Source organism: Saccoglossus kowalevskii, chromosome 13 (genome assembly GCF_978046115.1).
Source record: "Saccoglossus kowalevskii chromosome 13, keSacKowa6.1, whole genome shotgun sequence".
Lineage (NCBI taxonomy): Eukaryota > Metazoa > Hemichordata > Enteropneusta > Harrimaniidae > Saccoglossus > Saccoglossus kowalevskii.
This window is the reverse complement of record NC_140653.1, coordinates 34,232,422-34,255,960: the sequence shown is the minus strand read 5'-3', so window position 1 is coordinate 34,255,960 and position 23,539 is coordinate 34,232,422. Positions and strand designations below refer to the sequence as shown.

At 36.1% G+C, this 23,539-nt stretch overlaps 2 protein-coding genes across 2 annotated transcripts in view; both read right to left on the bottom strand.

The window, feature by feature from the left end:
• Window positions 1-459: 459 nt before the first annotated feature.
• LOC144347247 (uncharacterized) lies at window positions 460-4,274 on the bottom strand. The gene has a single exon (XM_078007373.2). The coding sequence runs from the start codon at window positions 4,201-4,203 to the stop codon at window positions 460-462; it is 3,744 nt and encodes a 1,247-aa protein (XP_077863499.2). The 5' UTR covers window positions 4,204-4,274.
• A 374-nt stretch (window positions 4,275-4,648) lies between these two features.
• The window catches only part of LOC144347248 (uncharacterized), a 33,739-nt gene continuing 14,848 nt past the window's right edge, over window positions 4,649-23,539 (bottom strand). Inside the window, exons 2-4 of the mRNA XM_078007374.2 lie at window positions 8,801-8,930; window positions 5,514-6,104; window positions 4,649-4,764 (exon numbers count right to left, since the gene is read on the bottom strand). Coding sequence (XP_077863500.2) covers window positions 4,649-4,764; window positions 5,514-6,104; window positions 8,801-8,894 — 801 coding nt within the window. The 5' untranslated portion in view covers window positions 8,895-8,930. The remainder of the gene's footprint in view (window positions 4,765-5,513; window positions 6,105-8,800; window positions 8,931-23,539) is intronic.

Here is a 23,539-nt window from a genome sequence, read left to right as displayed (position 1 = left end):
CATGGCAATGAAACAAAAGACTGGATGTATAATACAGAAAGGGGATCATTATATGAGGGTGATAATTGAATCATAACATTGAACAAAAGACTGGCAACTTGGGGAGGCAATTTAACCTCATAGTGAGGTGTTAAACATAAACTATGATTGTAAAAAAATGATATATAGAGATAGTAGACAGGTGTGGCCGGCATAAATCATAACATAACATTGAACAAAAGACTGGGAAATTGGGGAGGCAAATTAACCTCATAGTCAGGTGTGGCCGTCAGTGTTACTATGTAATTCCATGTTTAATAATGTGCTATACACATTTGATGATGGTCAGTTTTGATGAAGCATTTATATCTCAACGAAATATCTCTCACTCTGAAATCTGTTTTTACAGCAACACTTGATCAGTGTCATGCATGCATTACACATAAAATCACCTATTCAACCATTTATATTCACAATTTCTCACCATAACTGATATGGTGCCAATAAATCAGTACGGATACGTAACATTTTTCCTTTCTTTAAATAGTTTGCCCAGCAGAATATCTTTTTGGTGGAAAGTTTGTTCTGACTAAGTACTCCACATTCCATAATGATGTGATAAATTCCAGGATTGATGAACCTGAAATCGATTGAAACTGTTTGGTCATAAATACTCAGCAATGTATCGGGATTGTAGTAGCTATACTCTTCACCAGATTGTATTTTAACAATGAAGGTATCTTTGCTTCTTGGGATTGGAGGTGTTCCTTGGCCTATTCCTTTTAGGTGTGGACTGAAAGTCCGATCTGCTTTCTTAAATTTCTGTTGAATTGGAATTGTTACAAAGTGCTGACCTTTCATAGATTTGCATATGTCTTTGTGTTTAGACCAATGCTGCTCAGAACACTTTTTGCTACAGTAGTGAGCTTGTTTGCAATGCATACATTTCATATGTGTTTGAACATTCCTACAGTAACAACACACTTTTAATGACGACTCAATGAAAACGGAAGGATGTTGTTGATCAGTTTCATTTCGAATGAAAGCATTTCTGTTAGTTGTAATTAGACCAGAGTTATGGAAACATGTTTCACCAGCTGGAAAGGGATAAGGAAATACTTTGAAAACGTCTTCACAAAACTTTTCATTTTGTATGGTAGGTTCAATATGCACAGCTGGGCCTGTGTGATCTCTTATAGTGTTGCCATCAATATACACCCGGGCAGAGTAATTTATCCCTAATCTGACTCCACCACATTTATTGCTGATCATTTCATTATCAATCACCTGAGCCGCTGTACCACCTTTAACAAAGACTCCCCAAAACCAGTTGTCATTTATTTTGTTATTAGCAATAACAATTGTACTCATCGTATCCAAGGAAAGGCCACACGCACCATTCTGCCCAATCGTATTATTTTGAAGATTGGCATTTGATTTTTCTGCCATCCAGACACCTTCAGCCATGTTTCCAACAATCTGATTGTCAATAATATCTGCATACTCTGCATGTGGTCCAATTGCAACACCATGTGTTACATTGTTTGAAATTGTATTTCCCTCAGCATACAATCTACCATGGTTACGTACTTCAAGACCCATATTTCTACAATATGTAATTCTGCTCTTTGTGATGTGTAGTGTTGAACCATTGCCATCCACTAACACACCACCTCCACCACAACGTTCAAAGAAACAGTTTTCCACATATGCAGTTCCTCCCCCTATTACCTGAAGGCCAGCATAACCTGGATCACCAGATATTTGATTTGGTCCAAGGGATTTCTGGTCTATCTGGTTTATGGATCTCAATTCAGATTTCTCAAAGCAAGATACTGAATCAGTATTTTTACAACCAGGACCACCTCTACACCTCGGATAATTATCACAAGCAGCTTCACCATTTGAAAATAAACAGTCATGAAAGGAACACACAATGCCCTTGCGAATGCCCATACTATGACCTTCAAAGGAAACATTCTCAAAATGGCAGTTACTTTTTGAATTTTGGGAATCCAAACACCCTCCACAATCAAGTATTGGTTTGTCACCAATGCCAACTATCTGAACATCTTGGTGACAAAAAAAAACAAAATTGTATTTTCCTGCGTGTAAAAGAAAGGTTGTATTTGGCTGTGTAAATTTGCTTGTTAAACTATCAAAAAGGGCCTTTTCATTTCGGATTTCTTTAAAGACCAATATTGGATAGTACCATTTCATTTTGTACTCCAGATTGCATGGAGGATGATGATAAGCAGCAACTGCTGCAGAAGCGTGCCCCGAATTTTCAATAAAAACTCTTCGGGTTCCAGTATATGAAGACTGTAATGCTCCTAAAGCATATGCCCTCCATACATAAGACTTGAAGTGATTTCTGTTAATGTGAATGCTTTCATTGGCATCATTCAAAGCATCTTCATACTCTTCTAGTCTCAAATAACATAAACTGCGATTTCTATATAAGATTGTATCTTCACTGGTCAAAGACAGAGCAGTTGAGTAATAGTGAACAGCATCATGGTACTTTCCGCATCCAAAGAATGAATTTCCTTTCTTTCGCAGTCTATCCAAAAGATCATCAGTTGCAGAATGTGATTCATCATTACTGGTCATTTTACTGATATTTGTGGACCTCATTTCATGCTGCAGTTTGTGTTGATCTGATTCACACAATGGCACTTTGATGCGCATCAAAGTTGCTTGTCTCTTTTCATCAATGTCTGGTAAAGCAACAATGATGCCATTCTTCTTGTTTTGTGCTTCAAGTGCTTTTGCATGTCGTTTGTTTAGGCTGTGGTAAATTGAGACTTCATACAATACATGAGCTACTTCATGACTGATGTATTGATTGACAGTACTCTTATCCTTGCTTACGTATATATCAATGTGATCCATTATTGTGCATGAATGGTTTGCTAATTTTCCCCATAAGCTTAATCTGCAACGTGATTCCCCTTCATTCTGATCATGATTGCCATATAATACACTGGTGGGACTTTGTGCTTTAGTTAGTGCATGGCTGAGCAATATGCACCCACTTTGCAGTCTCTGAGAGGCTGTTTGGATGTCAAGGTTATCTCTGACAACTTCTTGTACCAATCTATGCACACTGTAACAATTGTGTCGCGATCTTTGAAATAAAGAAAACTTTGTTAACACATCTATTATCTGTTTAGTACCAAGTGGCATCTCAAGACATTTCTTCAAGTCTTCATCTGCATCAGGGTTATGAGCATTGATAATCTCAAAAGGAATATCATCAGGGGCAAAGAATGCCAACATGTCCATCATTATTGCTGCAGCTTGACCTATACCCTCTTCTTCTGACATAGCACGAATGTACTCAAAATTCATCAACCATGTAGTATTTACAGTTAATCGTTCTTTTGAAAATGTTTCACGGGGTTGTATTTTTCGTCGCAATAGTTTCAACCTCAAAGTCGAAAATTGTCTTAAGTAATCTTTGTATGTGCACTTAAGTTTGCATATGTAAGCAGCAGCTTGTTCCAAAGCAAGTGGTAAACCTCCTAAGTCATCTACAAGATGCACAACTTCTTCATGCTCATCCATCACAGACTGCCCAGTACGCTGTTGTAAAAATACCACTCCTTCATCAGTACTTAGACTCTTGAGCTCAATACAGTCTGCTTCTTTTATTTCCATCAAAGAAATTTCAGACATTTCATCCACATTCCGACGAGTTGTAACAAGTATATGACCCCTACTCTTTCTTCTCCATTGTTCCTGCATAATTTTTGACACATTAGGAGTTAATTCATACTGGTCCAGATTGTCAATAACTAGCAGCCATTTTGACTCGTGTGTTCCCAACCATTTCAAACACTTTGAAAGCAAGTCAGAAAAATTCCTTCCAGATAAACCTATATCTATTGCCAACTGGTTTATTGTATTTTCAAATGCATCATCATTCTCAGCAGAAATCCAGTAGATACCTCCATCATACATAGACTGAAATGACCACGAGTATTCTATAGCAAGTGATGTTTTTCCACAACCTCCGAGTCCACATATAGACATCATCTTGTGTTGTTCACAAGAAGCCATTTTATTTTTTAATGTTCCAAGCTCTTTAACTCTTCCAGTGAAGAACTGAACCCTAGCAGGTGTCATGAATGCAATATCACCATCACAATCTTTCAATTTATTACTGTATAGTTGTTCATCAATACTCTTTAAAAGCTCTGACTGCTCGAGTTCTATCATCGATATTCTATTTTTAAAGTCATTTAATTCTTCAGACTGTTTTTTTAAGTCTTCAGTAAGTGCATGTTGCCTGGTTTCTAGATCATCATTAATTTGTGATTGCTTTAACTGGAACTCTGTGAGTTTATCGGCAAACACCTGAACATAGTCCTCAATCATGTGGAGATTGTGTACAACTTTTGATAAGTCATCCTGTTCTAATGCAAGTATATAACGTGCCAGTGTACTCGTTTCAGTCATCAGATCCCTCAAAAGTTTTTCTTCAACACAAGAACCAACACAAATTGTAAGTCCTGAAAATAGAATTGAATAATTTTATAGAATAAATCACTGTTTTCTTTTAAATGCAAATAAATAGATGAAATTTAGTAGACAGGAAACTTGACACCTTATAAATCACACATGTATAATTGGTTGGGAACGTGGATGTCACCGATTCATTTGTCTACCTTGGCAGCGTGATCAGCAACTCTGCCAGCTGTGGGGCTGAGATCGCAAGTAATCTTGGCCTTGCACAGGGTGCTATGAGGTCGCTGGATAAAGGTGTGGCGATCACCATATCTGAGTAGAGATGTAAAGGTCGGAGTCTTCAAGTCCAGTGTGCTCCCGGTCTTACTATATTCTTGTGAGGCCTGGACACTTACTAAGGGGCTGGGACAAAGACTAAATACCTTTGTGACAACCTCCATGCGGTGAATCATTGGATATCACTGGCAGGGCCATATTTTCAACAGCAGAGTACTCAGGGAGGCCGGCATGTTGAGGGTCACCTGCTTAATTTGTGACCACCAGCTGCGCTTCTTCGAGCACGTAGCTTGCCCTTGTCGGCCAAATTCTGTCTGCACGTAATCCTAGTTGGTGGAGACGTCCTGGGGGAGACCGAGAGCATCACGGCTGAGGCAGATAAGCGGGTTTCTCAACGAGTTATTGGGCATAGGCTGTGTCCAGGCTTGGACACTTGCTGGGAGACGGCCGAAGGAGTGGTCACCCTGGCATGTGCCCCCATGAATGAAATGAATGAATGAATGAATGAATGAATTGAAAATGACACAGTCCCAGTTGGTACTTTTTCATAGTGATCCTTCATGAGCCAAACACAAGACATGTCAAAATAAAGAGTGGATTATGTGTATACCTGCAGAAGAAAACTCTGTTGATTGGTTATAGTATGACATCTGATTACACCAATGGCCTTACAGTTCTCATATTTATGCAATTTTCATATATAAACTCAACAAAAGTGTACGTTTTGTTGTTGTGCTAGAATTGTCTCTGCATACTTAAAGAGAATCTGAATTTTAATACATTACCTTTGCTTTCCCAGTCTTGTAGATTTCCCAATGCTTCAGATTCATCTGATGTAGAGAGGTACATTGCACGAATAAGTGTCTCCATATTACTGAAACATGTACTATAGAGAAGACCATCCCAAACAGTAAAGTTGCAGTGTGCCCATTTATTTCTAACATCTCTTACTTGCTGGGCTGCTGTCTTCAATGTAGGACTAAAACAACTGACATTGCATATAAGTCCTAGTAAGGCAGATGAATCACATGTATCATCCAATGCTGTGAACTTTGCCATGTGTGTTTGGAGAAACAATTTAGCAAAATCAACATGACTAGTGATTTTATAATTATATTGTTGTACATTATTCTTCTTATTTTTATTAATGTTTTTATACTCAAGTGAGTAGCCTTTTTTAGGAGGATACGTCTTCAGTTGTCTTGGATACTGTTGTTGGTCAATATTATGGGATGCTTTTATTGATGAATACACACTCTGCAACTCAGTGTCAACATGTTTTCTCAACAGTGGAGATATTACGTTATGCAAACATAAACCAACAATCAGCCATCTTCTCTGTGAATCTTCCAGAGACAGTGGTAATGTAGGTACACCTGATAATAAAATTATACATCACTATGAATGGTGTATTGTATTTAGCATAAATGATAAAATGCACACATTTAACATGTTCAAGTAATAATAATCTTTAATCACTTAACATCTATTGGAATGGATGAAAATCAATACATGACAAACAAAAATTAACTACAAAAGACGAAAAAAAAAACTTTAAGAAAAATATTTTGAAGAAATAAACTATTACACTTATACATTATTAATAGTGACCCAATTATGTAATAGAATTATGATGGTGTGGCTGCCTCAAGTCAATTACGCCCACTCCTTACATTCCCCGATTTTACTAGTTGAGACTCAGTATAGCCATGCCAGTGTATGATCTGATAATGTCTATGTGGATGGTATACATTTAAGGTCAGGTGACAGGTTGTTTTCTGTACATAGTAGCCTCAATTATCGGACAGTTTGAGAAGATTTTGTTCAGCGGTTTTCTCAAACATACAAATGAAAGAACAGTGGAAGAGGAGGAAGAAGAAGAAAACCAGAATGAGTCCTGCTGTCTCGAATATTAATTAGTCTATTTTTTAGCTTTTCTACCAATATTATTTGGCACATACCGGTAGATGCTCTAGGACAATGCACAGATCTGATTATATTGGGGTTAAAATCATGCCTAGTAGTTATGTAATTTGCATAATAATATATCAACTACTAATCATCACATTTCAATGAAACTTGTTACATAAGGTGCTCCGGGACAGTGCCTAGACCTGATTAGTTTTGAGTTGAAATTCATGCAATTGAAAATTGGTTTACTATGCAAAGTAGGTAATTAACATGCAAAATTATTCACCAAAAAATAATAATTGTTTTGCATAGTCATTGAAATCTGATGATTAGTACTTGAAATATCAAAAGCTGAAAATGTATTAGTTATGCAAATTAGATAATGAATAGGAACGAATATTAACCTAAAAAGTATCAGGTCTGCGCATTGTCCTATGACATCTAGGTACCAAGTTTCATTGAAATATGATTAGTACTTGAGATATAAGTTGAAAAGCCGAAGATTGACAAATCATTATGCAAATTAGGTAATTAATATGCATGGATTTTTGCCCAAAACTAATCAAATCTGTGCATTAGTCCAGTGCATCTACATACCAAGTTTCATCAAAATCCAAGGAGTGGCTCTTTAGATATCTTGTGGAACGGTCATGAAGAAGCTAAAAATTAGCTAATTATCAATTAGGTAAATAATATGCATGGATATTGACCAAAACCTAATCAAATCTGCGCACTAGCCCAGATTATCTATGCATTAAGTTTCATCAAAAACCAACATATGGTTATTGCGATATAAGTGGAACAGGCAGACACACACATATGTCTGGCTGTCCTTGTAACAACACACATTGGATTAACTTTTAATATACAGTATAATACCTCATATAAGCGCCAATCTGGATTAGGCGCCAGTACAATAGAAAAGGTGATAATTTTTGCACCCATTACGCGCCAGTCAAAGTTGAATGTTTGGGTAAAAATGTGAAATCGCCGCCAGTGAATTCCCCACCTGGTTGATAACACTTTTTGTAAATGAATGAACAGTGTTTACTCTAGGATGCGATTATCTGCCTGTTAAAGTCCTAATATAAACTGTGGTTTATATTACAATGTATCAATTTAAAAATTTGGATCAAAAGCTCAAGTTTGAGGTGCAGTTTCTATTACGTACATATTGCAATCACTAAATGGGTGTGGTCAATTTTTGCCCAAAACACATGCACAAAACAAACAATACACCGTACAATCTTTTGAATAGGTGTCAGGGAAAGTAAAAGGCCTTACTTTGGTTACTAAAATAGTCGTTACAAAATGTTTAAAAATTACAGTCAATCAAAAAAAAACTGATTTCATTTGCCATTCTATTCCCTGCCAGAGTTTGATCTGCATGTTGTCAATTTTCGTGAATTTTCATTTTTTTGCAGGGAATGTCCGGCCATAGGCCCACCCCTATTTTTGGCAATTTCCCATGTTCAGGACCCTGGGCCCTCACCCAGTTAAATACGGTACTTCATATTCTTTGTGAAAATTTTCAGTGATATAAATTAATAGTCACATTTGACCTAAATTTCTTTGGTTTCTTTTGTTTGTTTGACAGCTCTGTATTTTCTATGTACATGTATGTGCAAACAGTGCAAACTGTGTTTCTGTTATCGATTTATTTAGGATCGAATAGATAAATACCAGTAGGTAAAAATCAATAAATTTATGAATCTGAAAATTTATAAAAAAATTCAGAGCCTATTCAACACATTATTGTTCATCAACCTGTCAAGTTTCATGGATATCTGCTGCAGAATTTCTGAAAAATGTTGGAGACATCCGAAATCCGGACATCTGCGCATGAACAGGGACTAAAGTAATTATTTGCTGAAATTATGAAATTCAAGATATTGTCACGAAATTTACAAATCTAATAGAGGAACATATGTACCAAGTATACAAGCAATAGAGTTAATGGTTTTGAAAAAGTTGAAGCCTGTCATCTTTAATGACAGCGGGGCTGAAAAACTGAAGAATCATGGAATATGTGCAATCGGTAATGTTCGGGTACACATAACGCCATTGTCTATGAAATAATCCTCTTAACACCTTTGAACAATAGACATTACCAATCTGTCTTCAAACACAACAAAATAAAATATAATATTGAATGACTTACCTGAACCAGAGCCCAGTTCTCTGTTTGCCAATTCAATTATTCTACTTTTACTCTCAACTGTAATATCTGGCAGTTGAATTACAGATGATGCCATACTAGTAGAATGATTTCAGCAGGTTTTTTACATAATCTGTTGAAATAAACACCAATGTCAATTTACATAGTGATACTCAACAATTATTAGCATATGACTCACCATATTTACTTACTTGTAGAGGCTGTGACCAATGATAAAGAAAGTAACGTCAACATGAAGAAATAAAAGTATGGAAATAAATGTTTGTCACTATTATATTGAGATACGGAATCGCAGCTATTAATTGCTCCTGCTGTATTTCTTGACAACACTTTTTGACATGCCCCAGTGTAGCTCATGTGTACGAAGTACATTAGTTATTGTACGATTATGACTTTTTTTTTTAATAACTGTTGGTGTTTCCAAACTTTCAAGATAAACACTAAGCCAATTGTGTATGCCAATGTTTACTACCGGGTATATACATGTATATTAATAATTACTTATTGCTTTATCCTAAGTAATTTTTCATTGAGTTACAGCAGAAAGTGATATTAAGTGAAATGTGATAATATAATGTATATAAATATATAATAGTAATTATAACAAATCATCATGAACATGTATCTCAACATGTATAATATATGTACCAAATTTGATCAAAAACTAACAAAACATGTCCAGGATACATTTTTTTTTAAAAAGCAAGAAAGCTGCCATTCGGCCATCTCTGATCTGATTATGAAACAAACTGACATTTATGCTAACATGTATAATTTGAAGGAAAAAAAAGAACATGTCAACAATACATTTTCAAAAAACTATATGAGTGCCAGTCGACTATTTTGAATCCAATCATGAAACAAATCATCATGGACATGTATTTCAACATGTATAATACAAGTATAATGTAATGTAATGTATGAGAACTTTGATCAAAAACCAACCAAAATATTCAAGGTTGTCATGGTGACAGTGCCACCATGATAAATTATTTATAACTTTTGTTTTTGCGATGGAAAATTAGATGGCGCTGTTGCATGACTAATTAAGAGCTTACCAAAATTTGCATAAATATATCTTGTAAGCTGATAACATCTCATTAATTTTAGTTATTTTCGTTAAACAATTTGAAATAATTTTAAGTTTATTACTGTATCTATGTAAGCAGACTGTTGTAAGTTACAGAGATTAACCACTTCCAACAAATTTAAATAATTTGATATCAGAGCCAGACCACGAGTGATTGAAATAATGTCTCATTTGCATAAATTAATATTCATGAGCAATGAAAAACTCGTCTTTTCAGTAAAATTGTGCCAAAATGCTTTCTGATAGCATACATGATAGTTTCAAATTGACTGGTTCTATCGTTACGAGCTGAAAAAATAATCGAAAAACTAATGTAAAGACACTTTTTTGTGACACGTTTTTGATCAGACTCCAGCAAATTGTTGAAAGTAACCACAGGTTTATTCTTCACCTTGATCAAATTACGAAATTCATAGAGAATACAGATGCATGTTTATTCACTCTAGTACTATTTCTCAAAATTGATCAAAATGTTTTCAATGGCTTTTATCAGTGACAAGTTACCTAATTAGTATGCATTTCGAGAAATCATAGTGTGTGTGCATGCACAGTTTAACAATTTCAAACGCAATAAAATCACGAACTTGAGCTCCAGCAAGAAACTGTGGCGTCAAACTGGCTTTCAGTTGAATTGTTTTGCGATAGACATAATTTTAGAGCCTGTATTTTTCTATGAAATGTTTCTAAATTCCATCGAAGATTATTCGGTAAAGAAATCGCTGAAATTATTTCATCTGTTCATAAAAGGGGCGTTGTTGCTTTAACGATGGGCTATGAACGACTGACATCAAAACGTTCCATTCAGATCGGATGGCGTCTCTCGTGCCAAGGTAAATGCCGGAAAATTCGAAATAGTTGGAAGTCAAGAAAAATTGAAAACAAAAGATAAACAAAGTAAAGATCAAGACGAATTTATAAAGAAATTACATAATGCCATCAACACGCCAAACAAAAGCGTTTCAAAAGTAATAGAAGGCTATTTTAAGCAGAAGGAAAATATGTTTGCACATTATGAAGGTACTTTAGAATCAATGCAGAATAAGTATATTGAAATGTCTGATAAATATACTACAGCTTTAGAACTCATAAAGTGCAAAAATGACATAAGTTTGAAGGACATTTGGGTGACAATTTTTATTAACTCATAACAACCTACTGAAGGAGGTTAAAGGTTACAACAAAAAAATTACAGATAAAAATTAATCAAATTACAATGGGCAATAGTTTAAAAGACAACCAACAACAGACTAAATTGAAGTTAGTAACGGAAATATATAATAAAATAAAATGAAACACCAACAACAAGACATGACATGTCATGTCATAGCCCCCACTCAGGAAAAAATTTAAAAACTTATATTGAACTTAGTTTGTGTCAGAGTGAATTAATTCATTATGAGCTGTATTAAAATTCTGTTATTAAATGTTCAGAATTGATGTGTTACAATTTTAGGGGGTGGGGTACAAATTTATTCATTTGGCTTTTCTGAGACAATTTATAACTTGTTAAACATATAATGCGATGTGCACTTGTAAACAATTATTACCTGTCCCTGTACCAACTTTGAACAAAACTGGATGACACATATCTGAGAAAAAGCTGTTAACAGCAAGAAAAAGCTTGTTTTTTTTAGATTTTTTAGGGAAAAAATGGCCTCCAAGTCGTAAAACTTTATCCAATCAAACAGGTCAAGTGTATACATGTGTGAGAAAAAGCTGGTAACATGAAAATGTGCACACACATTGCACAGACACGACCCAAATTAATACCCCCCGCCCAGATCGCAGATCCAGCAGGGGCTAAAAAACTATAAACTGAATATAAAAACAAGAACTCAATGAACACATAATAGGTATAAAACAAAAAAAAGTCAATGACTAAGTAGATGCTTCTGTCTAATAACAAAGCTGTATTTCAGATATTGCGCCAGAGGAATTGTTAAGCTATTAGTTGACATTATTTTTATGAATTTATTTTCAGGTGTAAGATTTGTAAAGTCAGGAATAATCTGTTCAGCTTCATTGTATAAAATGACCCTCTCTTTACTATATACTGGGCTGAGAACAATACCTAAATAATTATAATTTCTCATGATGTTAATCTCATTCCCTTCAAAAAAGAATAAATCACTGTCATAGAGTTTATTTTTATTAAAAACCATCATTTTTGTTTTTTCTGTGTTCACAGCGAGTTTCCATTTCTGTGTGTATTTTGAGACATTATCAAGGGCATTCTGGAGGTCACTTTTGGATTTAGAAAGAATAACTATATCATCTGCATACATTAGACAGCCGATTGGTGTGTTATTTAAATTTGGTGGATCACATGATTCATGGTCCAGGTTATTAGTTTATCATTAATAAAAATGTTGAAGAGTGAAGGGCTCAGATTTCACCCTTGCTCAACACCCAGTGTTGAATTAAATTGATTGGTTAATCCATCTTTCATTTTTATTTTATATTTTATATTACTGTACATACTTTTAATAATTTGATACATTTTACCTGTCACCCCATTGTTTAATAGTTTCCAGAATAGACCATCATGCCAAACACTATCAAAAGCCTTTTTCAGGTCTACAAAACAGGCATAAATTTTGTTTGTTTGCTTTAGCTACTTTTTTTTTCATTCACTGTATTTTCATGCTTGTTTCATGATTGTTGTTGAGGTGTTTTTCAATAATTGTTTTCAATATAGATAGGTCGTCAGTTGTACGACAACCTTTTCTGAAACCAAACTGTTGGTGTGACAAAATGTTATTTTTCTCAATGAGAGTGGTTAGCCTTGTATTAAGGATACTTGTAAATAGTTTGCCAAGGCAACTGGAGATTGCTATTCCCCTGTAGTTTGAGGGATTTAATTTAGATCCTGCTTTATGTATGGGTATTATTAAACTTGTACTCCATGCAGTTAGGAAGATATTTGCATTGTAGATAGAGTTAAATATTTTTTTAATAGGTTTGATGAGGTAATAGTGCCGTTCACGTTAGAGATCTCGGCACGTGCCGAGACTCGGGACCGAGTCTCCACGTGCGGAAAATTGTGTGTGAACGGTCGGGCCGAGTCGGCACAAGCCGAAAAGAACTCGATCTCGGTCCTGATAGATGCTTAGGACCAAAATTCGGCACGTGCCAAGATTTTCTGCCTGAACGCTCGACACGAGCCGAAATCACGCCCTCGGTGGTAAATTTAAGAAAAACATAAGTTGATTGATACTAGTATGAAATGACGATGACAGAAAATTCAGATATACTAGTATATATGGTCGGATGCTGTAGTAATGAATGTAATGAATGCAAACCGTCGTCAGCGACGCACATTTATGTGCTGCTGCAACCTCTATTTTCTTGCACATTTTACATTGACATGAAAAAAATAATTGTTTCGAACCTTCTTTGCCGTTCATGTGCACGATGGCTCGTAATAAACACCATTGCAACAAATGGATATAATTTCACTATAACAATTATTATCATCATATGTGTATCGGTTTCCATGTTTGGGGCAACAGATCGACGACTGAGGGCGTGATTTCAGCACGAGCCCAGTCGGTCCTAAGTGGGTCCTGAATAACGTGAACGCAACTGCTGTAATCCCTCTGCAAACACAACGGATTAAAAATTTCAGCACGTGCCGAGATTCGTAATGTGAACGTAGTAAATGTTCACCGCATCTTAGCATCTCATTACATATTTGGTCTTCTGCAGTAGAGACAATGAACAAACATGAAAAGGAATTTAGTGCCAAAATAAACAAACTTGAAAGAGAGGTCAGTACACTTACAAAAAACAATGTTGATGAACTTGAACAAACTAACAGTACATTGCAAGAACAATATGCAAATGAACTGTCAGCAGTCCAGACCTCCATAGTAATGGAAAATAAGTCCAATCATGGAAGATACTAACAGAAGGAGCCAGGACGCCTCTCAAGTGGCCACTTAAGCCTCCTAACTGGCTTATTTTCTTTTGTTTCATCCCAAGTTAATCCTGATAAGGACATTGATGTCCATGATAGTTTGTGATTGTTTACACAAGTAACGAGTTAGTGAAATATGATATAACCTCGCCGATTTTTAACATGACCATAAAATATATGCGCGTTATGAAACTACTCTTGTTTGTTTATGTGAAAGGTCAAAATACGTATTTAACAACCGAAAATTCAACAGATGAAGGTTTGATTTCACATGTTTTCATTATTAGCAATTGTAACAAGAACAAGAACTCTTAAAAATATTATCGCAGGAAAAGTGTCAAGGCAAGCCCTTCTTTCGATACTATCTTTTCTGGTGGTGTTTGCCGATGCCCAGTAGTCAAAAATTTCAAACAGTTTCGGGCATCAAACCCAGGCGTTATTGTCACAGGCAATCATTCATTACTACATATCACCATTACAATTAAAAAAAAATCATCAGTTCTTCTTCAACCGATGTTATATCTGCCAATTTTTCATTAAAATTCACCAAGATCTCCGGAAACAACAACATTCCAACTAGACGTCATTTACAATCTTGTACATGCGCAATTCGTCTATCCAGCTTTCGAACATACTCTGAATATTACCAAATGCTCGAGATTAGCGTAACCCATTGTAAGAAGGTGCCAAGAGCTAACGAGAACAATGTTTAGGAATAAACAATAGCTAAAACAATAGCGTCGGGGCTCCTTCCGTTAGTACCTTGATGATGCAGTAAAAGAAGAGTGGGAAAATAAATTTGCTGTCTTCAAAATTGAATGTTTGGAGATGCAAACTGATAAACAAAGGTCACACTTGGTAACAGTCAACAAACATCTTGCTGATGATAATAGTGAGAACCAAACTTGTGTGATGACATTATATGATGGTGGTACTTCTGACAACTCAGATGTGTGTGAAGGACAGGAAACAAAACAGAGAGCAAACTGATGAACATGCAAGTACTTGGAGAAAGTGATGCTAAGAAAGAGATAGTGGTAAATGGTGATGTATTGATTATTGTATTAACTAAGCATATGATACCCGGTATGATGTACCCAGGAAAGGATGTCGTATTTGTACATTCATTAAAACAAAATGGCCACCAGTCAGCCATTTTGAATCTAATCTGAAAAACAAAATTATTTGCATCAAGGTTCCATAATGTCTAATGTATATACCAAGTTTGAACAAAATCCATCTGTAAACAGCCGAGAAATGCTTGATTTTTATGATTTTTTAGCACAAAAATGACCGCCATTCGACCATCTTGAATCAGATCGTGAAACAAATTGACGTGCATATGTATAATATCATGTATGATGTATGTGTGAAGTTTGATTGTGATTGGTCCAGGCATTTCTAAGATACAGGTCCGGACGCACGCACAGACGCACGCACACACACACGCACGGACGGACGGACACACGGAGGTCAAAACATAAGTCCTCGTTTTCGGACTGCGTCCGAACGGGGACTAATAAGTCACCAGGTGAGGACAAGATTCTCAATGAATTAATTCGGCATGGACAGAATTTTCTACTTCAACCAATTACATCAGTTTTCAATCAAATTTTAAGTTCTGGTAAATTTCCATCAGCATGGAAGAGTAGTATTCTTATCCTATTACATAAGAAAAGTTCAAAATTACATCCTGGAAATTATAGGGGAATTACATTGCCAAGTTGTTTAGGCAAACTGTTTACTTCAGTATTAAACAGATTAGTAGAATATTTGCAGAAACATCAACTCTATTCGCCATCTCAGTTTGGGTTCCGTGAACATAGAAGAACGACAGACTGTCAGTTTATTTTGAAAACTATTGTTCATAAATATCTTTACCAAGATAGTCAGAGGCAATCAAAAAACAGAACAATTTATGCCTGTTTTGTAGATTATAGAAAATCATTTGACAGCATTTGGCGTAAAGGTTTATATTGGAAACTACAAAAATATGCCGTCACTGGTAATTTTTATAATTTCATTAATAGCATGTACACTAAAATTACATATAAAGTTAAAACAAGTAGGGGACTAACTACAGAATTCCAGTCATTCACAGGAGTAAAACAAGTAGGAGACTAACTACAGAATTCCAGTCATTCACAGGAGTAAAACAAGTAGGGGACTAATTAAAGAATTCCAGTCATTCACAGGAGTAAAACAAGTAGGGAACTAACTACAGAATTCCAGTCATTCACAGGAGTAAAACAAGTAGGGGACTAACTACAGAATTCCAGTCATTCACAGGAGTAAAACAAGTAGGGGACTAACTACAGAATTCCAGTCATTCACAGGAGTAAAACAAGTAGGGGACTAACTACAGAATTCCAGTCATTCACAGGAGTAAAACAAGTAGGGGACTAACTACAGAATTCCAGTCATTCACAGGAGTAAAACAAGTAGGGGACTAACTACAGAATTCCAGTCATTCACAGGAGTAAAACAAGTAGGGGACTAATTAAAGAATTCCAGTCATTCACAGGAGTAAAACAAGTAGGGGACTAACTACAGAATTCCAGTCATTCACAGGAGTAAAACAAGTAGGGGACTAACTACAGAATTCCAGTCATTCACAGGAGTAAAACAAGTAGGGGACTAATTAAAGAATTCCAGTCATTCACAGGAGTAAAACAAGTAGGGGACTAACTACAGAATTCCAGTCATTCACAGGAGTAAAACAAGTAGGGGACTAACTACAGAATTCCAGTCATTCACAGGAGTAAAACAAGTAGGGGACTAACTACAGAATTCCAGTCCTTCACAGGAGTAAAACAAGTAGGGGACTAACTACAGAATTCCAGTCATTCACAGGAGTAAAACAAGTAGGGGACTAATTAAAGAATTCCAGTCATTCACAGGAGTAAAACAAGGAGGGGACTAATTAAAGAATTCCAGTCATTCACAGGAGTAAAACAAGTAGGGGACTAATTAAAGAATTCCAGTCATTCACAGGAGTAAAACACGTAGGGGACTAATTAAAGAATTCCAGTCATTCACAGGAGTAAAACAAGTAGGGGACTAATTAAAGAATTCCAGTCATTCACAGGAGTAAAACAAGTAGTGGACTAATTAAAGAATTCCAGTCATTCACAGGAGTAAAACAAGTAGGGGACTAATTAAAGAATTCCAGTCATTCACAGGAGTAAAACAAGTAGGGGACTAATTAAAGAATTCCAGTCATTCACAGGAGTAAAACAAGTAGGGGACTAACTACAGAATTCCAGTCATTCACAGGAGTAAAACAAGTAGGGGACTAATTAAAGAATTCCAGTCATTCACAGAAGTAAAACGAGTAGGGGACTAACTACAGAATTCCAGTCATTCACAGGAGTAAAACAAGTAGGGGACTAACTACAGAATTCCAGTCATTCACAGGAGTAAAACAAGTAGGGGACTAATTAAAGAATTCCAGTCATTCACAGGAGTAAAACAAGTAGGGGACTAACTACAGAATTCCAGTCATTCACAGGAGTAAAACAAGTAGGAGACTAACTACAGAATTCCAGTCATTCACAGGAGTAAAACAAGTAGGGGACTAATTAAAGAATTCCAGTCATTCAGAGGAGTAAAACAAGTAGGGAACTAACTACAGAATTCCAGTCATTCACAGGAGTAAAACAAGTAGGGGACTAACTACAGAATTCCAGTCATTCACAGGAGTAAAACAAGTAGGGGACTAACTACAGAATTCCAGTCATTCACAGGAGTAAAACAAGTAGGGGACTAACTACAGAATTCCAGTCATTCACAGGAGTAAAACAAGTAGGGGACTAACTACAGAATTCCAGTCATTCACAGGAGTAAAACAAGTAGGGGACTAACTACAGAATTCCAGTCATTCACAGGAGTAAAACAAGTAGGGGACTAATTAAAGAATTCCAGTCATTCACAGGAGTAAAACAAGTAGGGGACTAACTACAGAATTCCAGTCATTCACAGGAGTAAAACAAGTAGGGGACTAACTACAGAATTCCAGTCATTCACAGGAGTAAAACAAGTAGGGGACTAATTAAAGAATTCCAGTCATTCACAGGAGTAAAACAAGTAGGGGACTAACTACAGAATTCCAGTCATTCACAGGAGTAAAACAAGTAGGGGACTAACTACAGAATTCCAGTCATTCACAGGAGTAAAACAAGTAGGGGACTAACTACAGAATTCCAGTCATTCACAGGAGTAAAACAAGTAGGGGACTAACTACAGAATTCCAGTCATTCACAGGAGTAAAACAAGTAGGGGACTAATTAAAGAATTCCAGTCATTCACAGGAGTAAAACAAGGAGGGGACTAATTAAAGAATTCCAGTCATTCACAGGAGTAAAACAAGTAGGGGACTAATTAAAGAATTCCAGTCATTCACAGGAGTAAAACACGTAGGGGACTAATTAAAGAATTCCAGTCATTCACAGGAGTAAAACAAGTAGGGGACTAATTAAAGAATTCCAGTCATTCACAGGAGTAAAACAAGTAGTGGACTAATTAAAGAATTCCAGTCATTCACAGGAGTAAAACAAGTAGGGGACTAATTAAAGAATTCCAGTCATTCACAGGAGTAAAACAAGTAGGGGACTAATTAAAGAATTCCAGTCATTCACAGGAGTAAAACAAGTAGGGGACTAATTAAAGAATTCCAGTCATTCACAGGAGTAAAACAAGTAGGGGACTAACTACAGAATTCCAGTCATTCACAGGAGTAAAACAAGTAGGGGACTAATTAAAGAATTCCAGTCATTCACAGAAGTAAAACGAGTAGGGGACTAATTAAAGAATTCCAGTCATTCACAGGAGTAAAACAAGTAGGGGACTAATTAAAGAATTCCAGTCATTCACAGGAGTAAAACAAGTAGGGGACTAATTAAAGAATTCCAGTCATTCACAGGAGTAAAACAAGTAGGGGACTAATTAAAGAATTCCAGTCATTCACAGGAGTAAAACAAGTAGGGGACTAATTAAAGAATTCCAGTCATTCACAGGAGTAAAACAAGTAGGGGACTAATTGAAGAATTCCAGTCATTCACAGGAGTAAAACAAGTAGGGAACTAATTAAAGAATTCCAGTCATTCACAGGAGTAAAACAAGTAGGGGACTAACTACAGAATTCCAGTCATTCACAGGAGTAAAACAAGTAGGGGACTAACTACAGAATTCCAGTCCTTCACAGGAGTAAAACAAGTAGGGGACTAACTACAGAATTCCAGTCCTTCACAGGAGTAAAACAAGTAGGGGACTAACTACAGAATTCCAGTCATTCACAGGAGTAAAACAAGTAGGGGACTAATTAAAGAATTCCAGTCATTCACAGGAGTAAAACAAGGAGGGGACTAATTAAAGAATTCCAGTCATTCACAGGAGTAAAACAAGTAGGGGACTAATTAAAGAATTCCAGTCATTCACAGGAGAAAAACAAGTAGGGGACTAATTAAAGAATTCCAGTCATTCACAGGAGTAAAACAAGTAGGGGACTAATTAAAGAATTCCAGTCATTCACAGGAGTAAAACAAGGAGGGGACTAATTAAAGAATTCCAGTCATTCACAGAAGTAAAACAAGTAGGGGACTAATTAAAGAATTCCAGTCATTCATAGGAGTAAAACAAGTAGGGGACTAATTAAAGAATTCCAGTCATTCACAGGAGTAAAACACGTAGGGGACTAATTAAAGAATTCCAGTCATTCACAGGAGTAAAACAAGTAGGGGACTAATTAAAGAATTCCAGTCATTCACAGGTGTAAAACAAGTAGTGGACTAATTAAAGAATTCCAGTCATTCACAGGAGTAAAACAAGTAGGGGACTAATTAAAGAATTCCAGTCATTCACAGGAGTAAAACAAGTAGGGGACTAATTAAAGAATTCCAGTCATTCACAGGAGTAAAACAAGTAGGGGACTAACTACAGAATTCCAGTCATTCACAGGAGTAAAACAAGTAGGGGACTAATTAAAGAATTCCAGTCATTCACAGAAGTAAAACGAGTAGGGGACTAATTAAAGAATTCCAGTCATTCACAGGAGTAAAACAAGTAGGGGACTAATTAAAGAATTCCAGTCATTCACAGGAGTAAAACAAGTAGGGGACTAATTAAAGAATTCCAGTCATTCACAGGAGTAAAACAAGTAGGGGACTAATTAAAGAATTCCAGTCATTCACAGGAGTAAAACAAGTAGGGGACTAATTAAAGAATTCCAGTCATTCACAGGAGTAAAACAAGTAGGGGACTAATTGAAGAATTCCAGTCATTCACAGGAGTAAAACAAGTAGGGAACTAATTAAAGAATTCCAGTCATTCACAGGAGTAAAACAAGTAGGGGACTAATTAAAGAATTCCAGTCATTCACAGGAGTAAAACAAGTAGGGGACTAATTAAAGAATTCCAGTCATTCACAGGAGTAAAACAAGTAGGGGACTAATTAAAGAATTCCAGTCATTCACAGGAGTAAAACAAGTAGGGGACTAATTAAAGAATTCCAGTCATTCACAGGAGTAAAACAAGTAGGGGACTAATTGAAGAATTCCAGTCATTCACAGGAGTAAAACAAGTAGGGGACTAATTAAAGAATTCCAGTCATTCACAGGAGTAAAACAAGTAGGGGACTAATTAAAGAATTCCAGTCATTCACAGGAGTAAAACAAGTAGGGGACTAATTAAAGAATTCCAGTCATTCACAGGAGTAAAACAAGTAGGGGACTAATTAAAGAATTCCAGTCATTCACAGGAGTAAAACAAGGTGGGGACTAATTAAAGAATTCCAGTCATTCACAGGAGTAAAACAAGTAGGGGACTAATTAAAGAATTCCAGTCATTCACAGGAGTAAAACAAGTAGGGGACTAATTAAAGAATTACAGTCATTCACAGGAGTAAAACGAGTAGGGGACTAATTAAAGAATTCCAGTCATTCACAGGAGTAAAACAAGGAGGGGACTAATTAAAGAATTCCAGTCATTCACAGGAGTAAAACAAGTAGGGGACTAATTAAAGAATTCCAGTCATTCACAGGAGTAAAACAAGTAGGGGACTAATTAAAGAATTCCAGTCATTCACAGGAGTAAAACACGTAGGGGACTAATTAAAGAATTCCAGTCATTCACAGGAGTAAAACAAGTAGGGGACTAATTAAAGAATTCCAGTCATTCACAGGAGTAAAACAAGGAGGGGACTAATTAAAGAATTCCAGTCATTCACAGGAGTAAAACAAGTAGGGGACTAATTAAAGAATTCCAGTCATTCACAGGAGTAAAACAAGTAGGGGACTAATTAAAGAATTCCAGTCATTCACAGGAGTAAAACACGTAGGGGACTAATTAAAGAATTCCAGTCATTCACAGGAGTAAAACAAGTAGGGGACTAATTAAAGAATTCCAGTCATTCACAGGAGTAAAACAAGTAGGGGACTAATTAAAGAATTCCAGTCATTCACAGGAGTAAAACAAGTAGGGGACTAATTAAAGAATTCCAGTCATTCACAGGAGTAAAACAAGTAGGGGACTAATTAAAGAATTCCAGTCATTCACAGGAGTAAAACAAGTAGGGGACTAACTACAGAATTCCAGTCATTCACAGGAGTAAAACAAGTAGGGGACTAATTAAAGAATTCCAGTCATTCACAGAAGTAAAACGAGTAGGGGACTAATTAAAGAATTCCAGTCATTCACAGGAGTAAAACAAGTAGGGGACTAATTAAAGAATTCCAGTCATTCACAGGAGTAAAACAAGTAGGGGACCGATTAAAGAATTCCAGTCATTCACAGGAGTAAAACAAGTAGGGGACTAATTAATGAATTCCAGTCATTCACAGGAGTAAAACAAGTAGGGGACTAATTAAAGAATTCCAGTCATTCACAGGAGTAAAACAAGTAGGGGACTAATTGAAGAATTCCAGTCATTCACAGGAGTAAAACAAGTAGGGGACTAATTAAAGAATTCCAGTCATTCACAGGAGTAAAACAAGTAGGGGACTAATTAAAGAATTCCAGTCATTCACAGGAGTAAAACAAGTAGGGGACTAATTAAAGAATTCCAGTCATTCACAGGAGTAAAACAAGTAGGGGACTAATTAAAGAATTCCAGTCATTCACAGGAGTAAAACAAGTAGGGGACTAACTACAGAATTCCAGTCATTCACAGGAGTAAAACAAGTAGGGGACTAATTGAAGAATTCCAGTCATTCACAGAAGTAAAACGAGTAGGGGACTAATTAAAGAATTCCAGTCATTCACAGGAGTAAAACAAGTAGGGGACTAATTAAAGAATTCCAGTCATTCACAGGAGTAAAACAAGTAGGGGACTAATTAAAGAATTCCAGTCATTCACAGGAGTAAAACAAGTAGGGGACTAATTAAAGAATTCCAGTCATTCACAGGAGTAAAACAAGTAGGGGACTAATTAAAGAATTCCAGTCATTCACAGGAGTAAAACAAGTAGGGGACTAATTAAAGAATTCCAGTCATTCACAGGAGTAAAACAAGTAGGGGACTAATTAAAGAATTCCAGTCATTCACAGGAGTAAAACAAGTAGGGGACTAATTAAAGAATTCCAGTCATTCACAGGAGTAAAACAAGTAGGGGACTAATTGAAGAATTCCAGTCATTCACAGGAGTAAAACAAGTAGGGGACTAATTAAAGAATTCCAGTCATTCACAGGAGTAAAACAAGTAGGGGACTAATTAAAGAATTCCAGTCATTCACAGGAGTAAAACAAGTAGGGGACTAATTAAAGAATTCCAGTCATTCACAGGAGTAAAACAAGTAGGGGACTAATTAAAGAATTCCAGTCATTCACAGGAGTAAAACAAGTAGGGGACTAATTAAAGAATTCCAGTCATTCACAGGAGTAAAACAAGTAGGGGACTAACTACAGAATTCCAGTCATTCACAGGAGTAAAACAAGTAGGGGACTAACTACAGAATTCCAGTCATTCACAGGAGTAAAACAAGTAGGGGACTAACTACAGAATTCCAGTCATTCACAGGAGTAAAACAAGTAGGGGACTAACTACAGAATTCCAGTCATTCACAGGAGTAAAACAAGTAGGGGACTAACTACAGAATTCCAGTCATTCACAGGAGTAAAACAAGTAGGGGACTAATTAAAGAATTCCAGTCATTCACAGGAGTAAAACAAGTAGGGGACTAATTAAAGAATTCCAGTCATTCACAGGAGTAAAACAAGTAGGGGACTAATTAAAGAATTCCAGTCATTCACAGGAGTAAAACAAGTAGGGGACTAATTAAAGAATTCCAGTCATTCACAGGAGTAAAACAAGTAGGGGACTAATTAAAGAATTCCAGTCATTCACAGGCGTAAAACAAGTAGGGGACTAATTAATGAATTCCAGTCATTCACAGGAGTAAAACAAGTAGGGGACTAATTAAAGAATTCCAGTCATTCACAGGAGTAAAACAAGTAGGGGACTAATTAAAGAATTCCAGTCATTCACAGGAGTAAAACAAGTAGGGGACTAATTAAAGAATTCCAGTCATTCACAGGAGTAAAACAAGTAGGGGACTAATTAAAGAATTCCAGTCATTCACAGGAGTAAAACAAGTAGGGGACTAATTAAAGAATTCCAGTCATTCACAGGAGTAAAACAAGTAGGGGACTAATTAAAGAATTCCAGTCATTCACAGGAGTAAAACAAGTAGGGGACTAATTAAAGAATTCCAGTCATTCA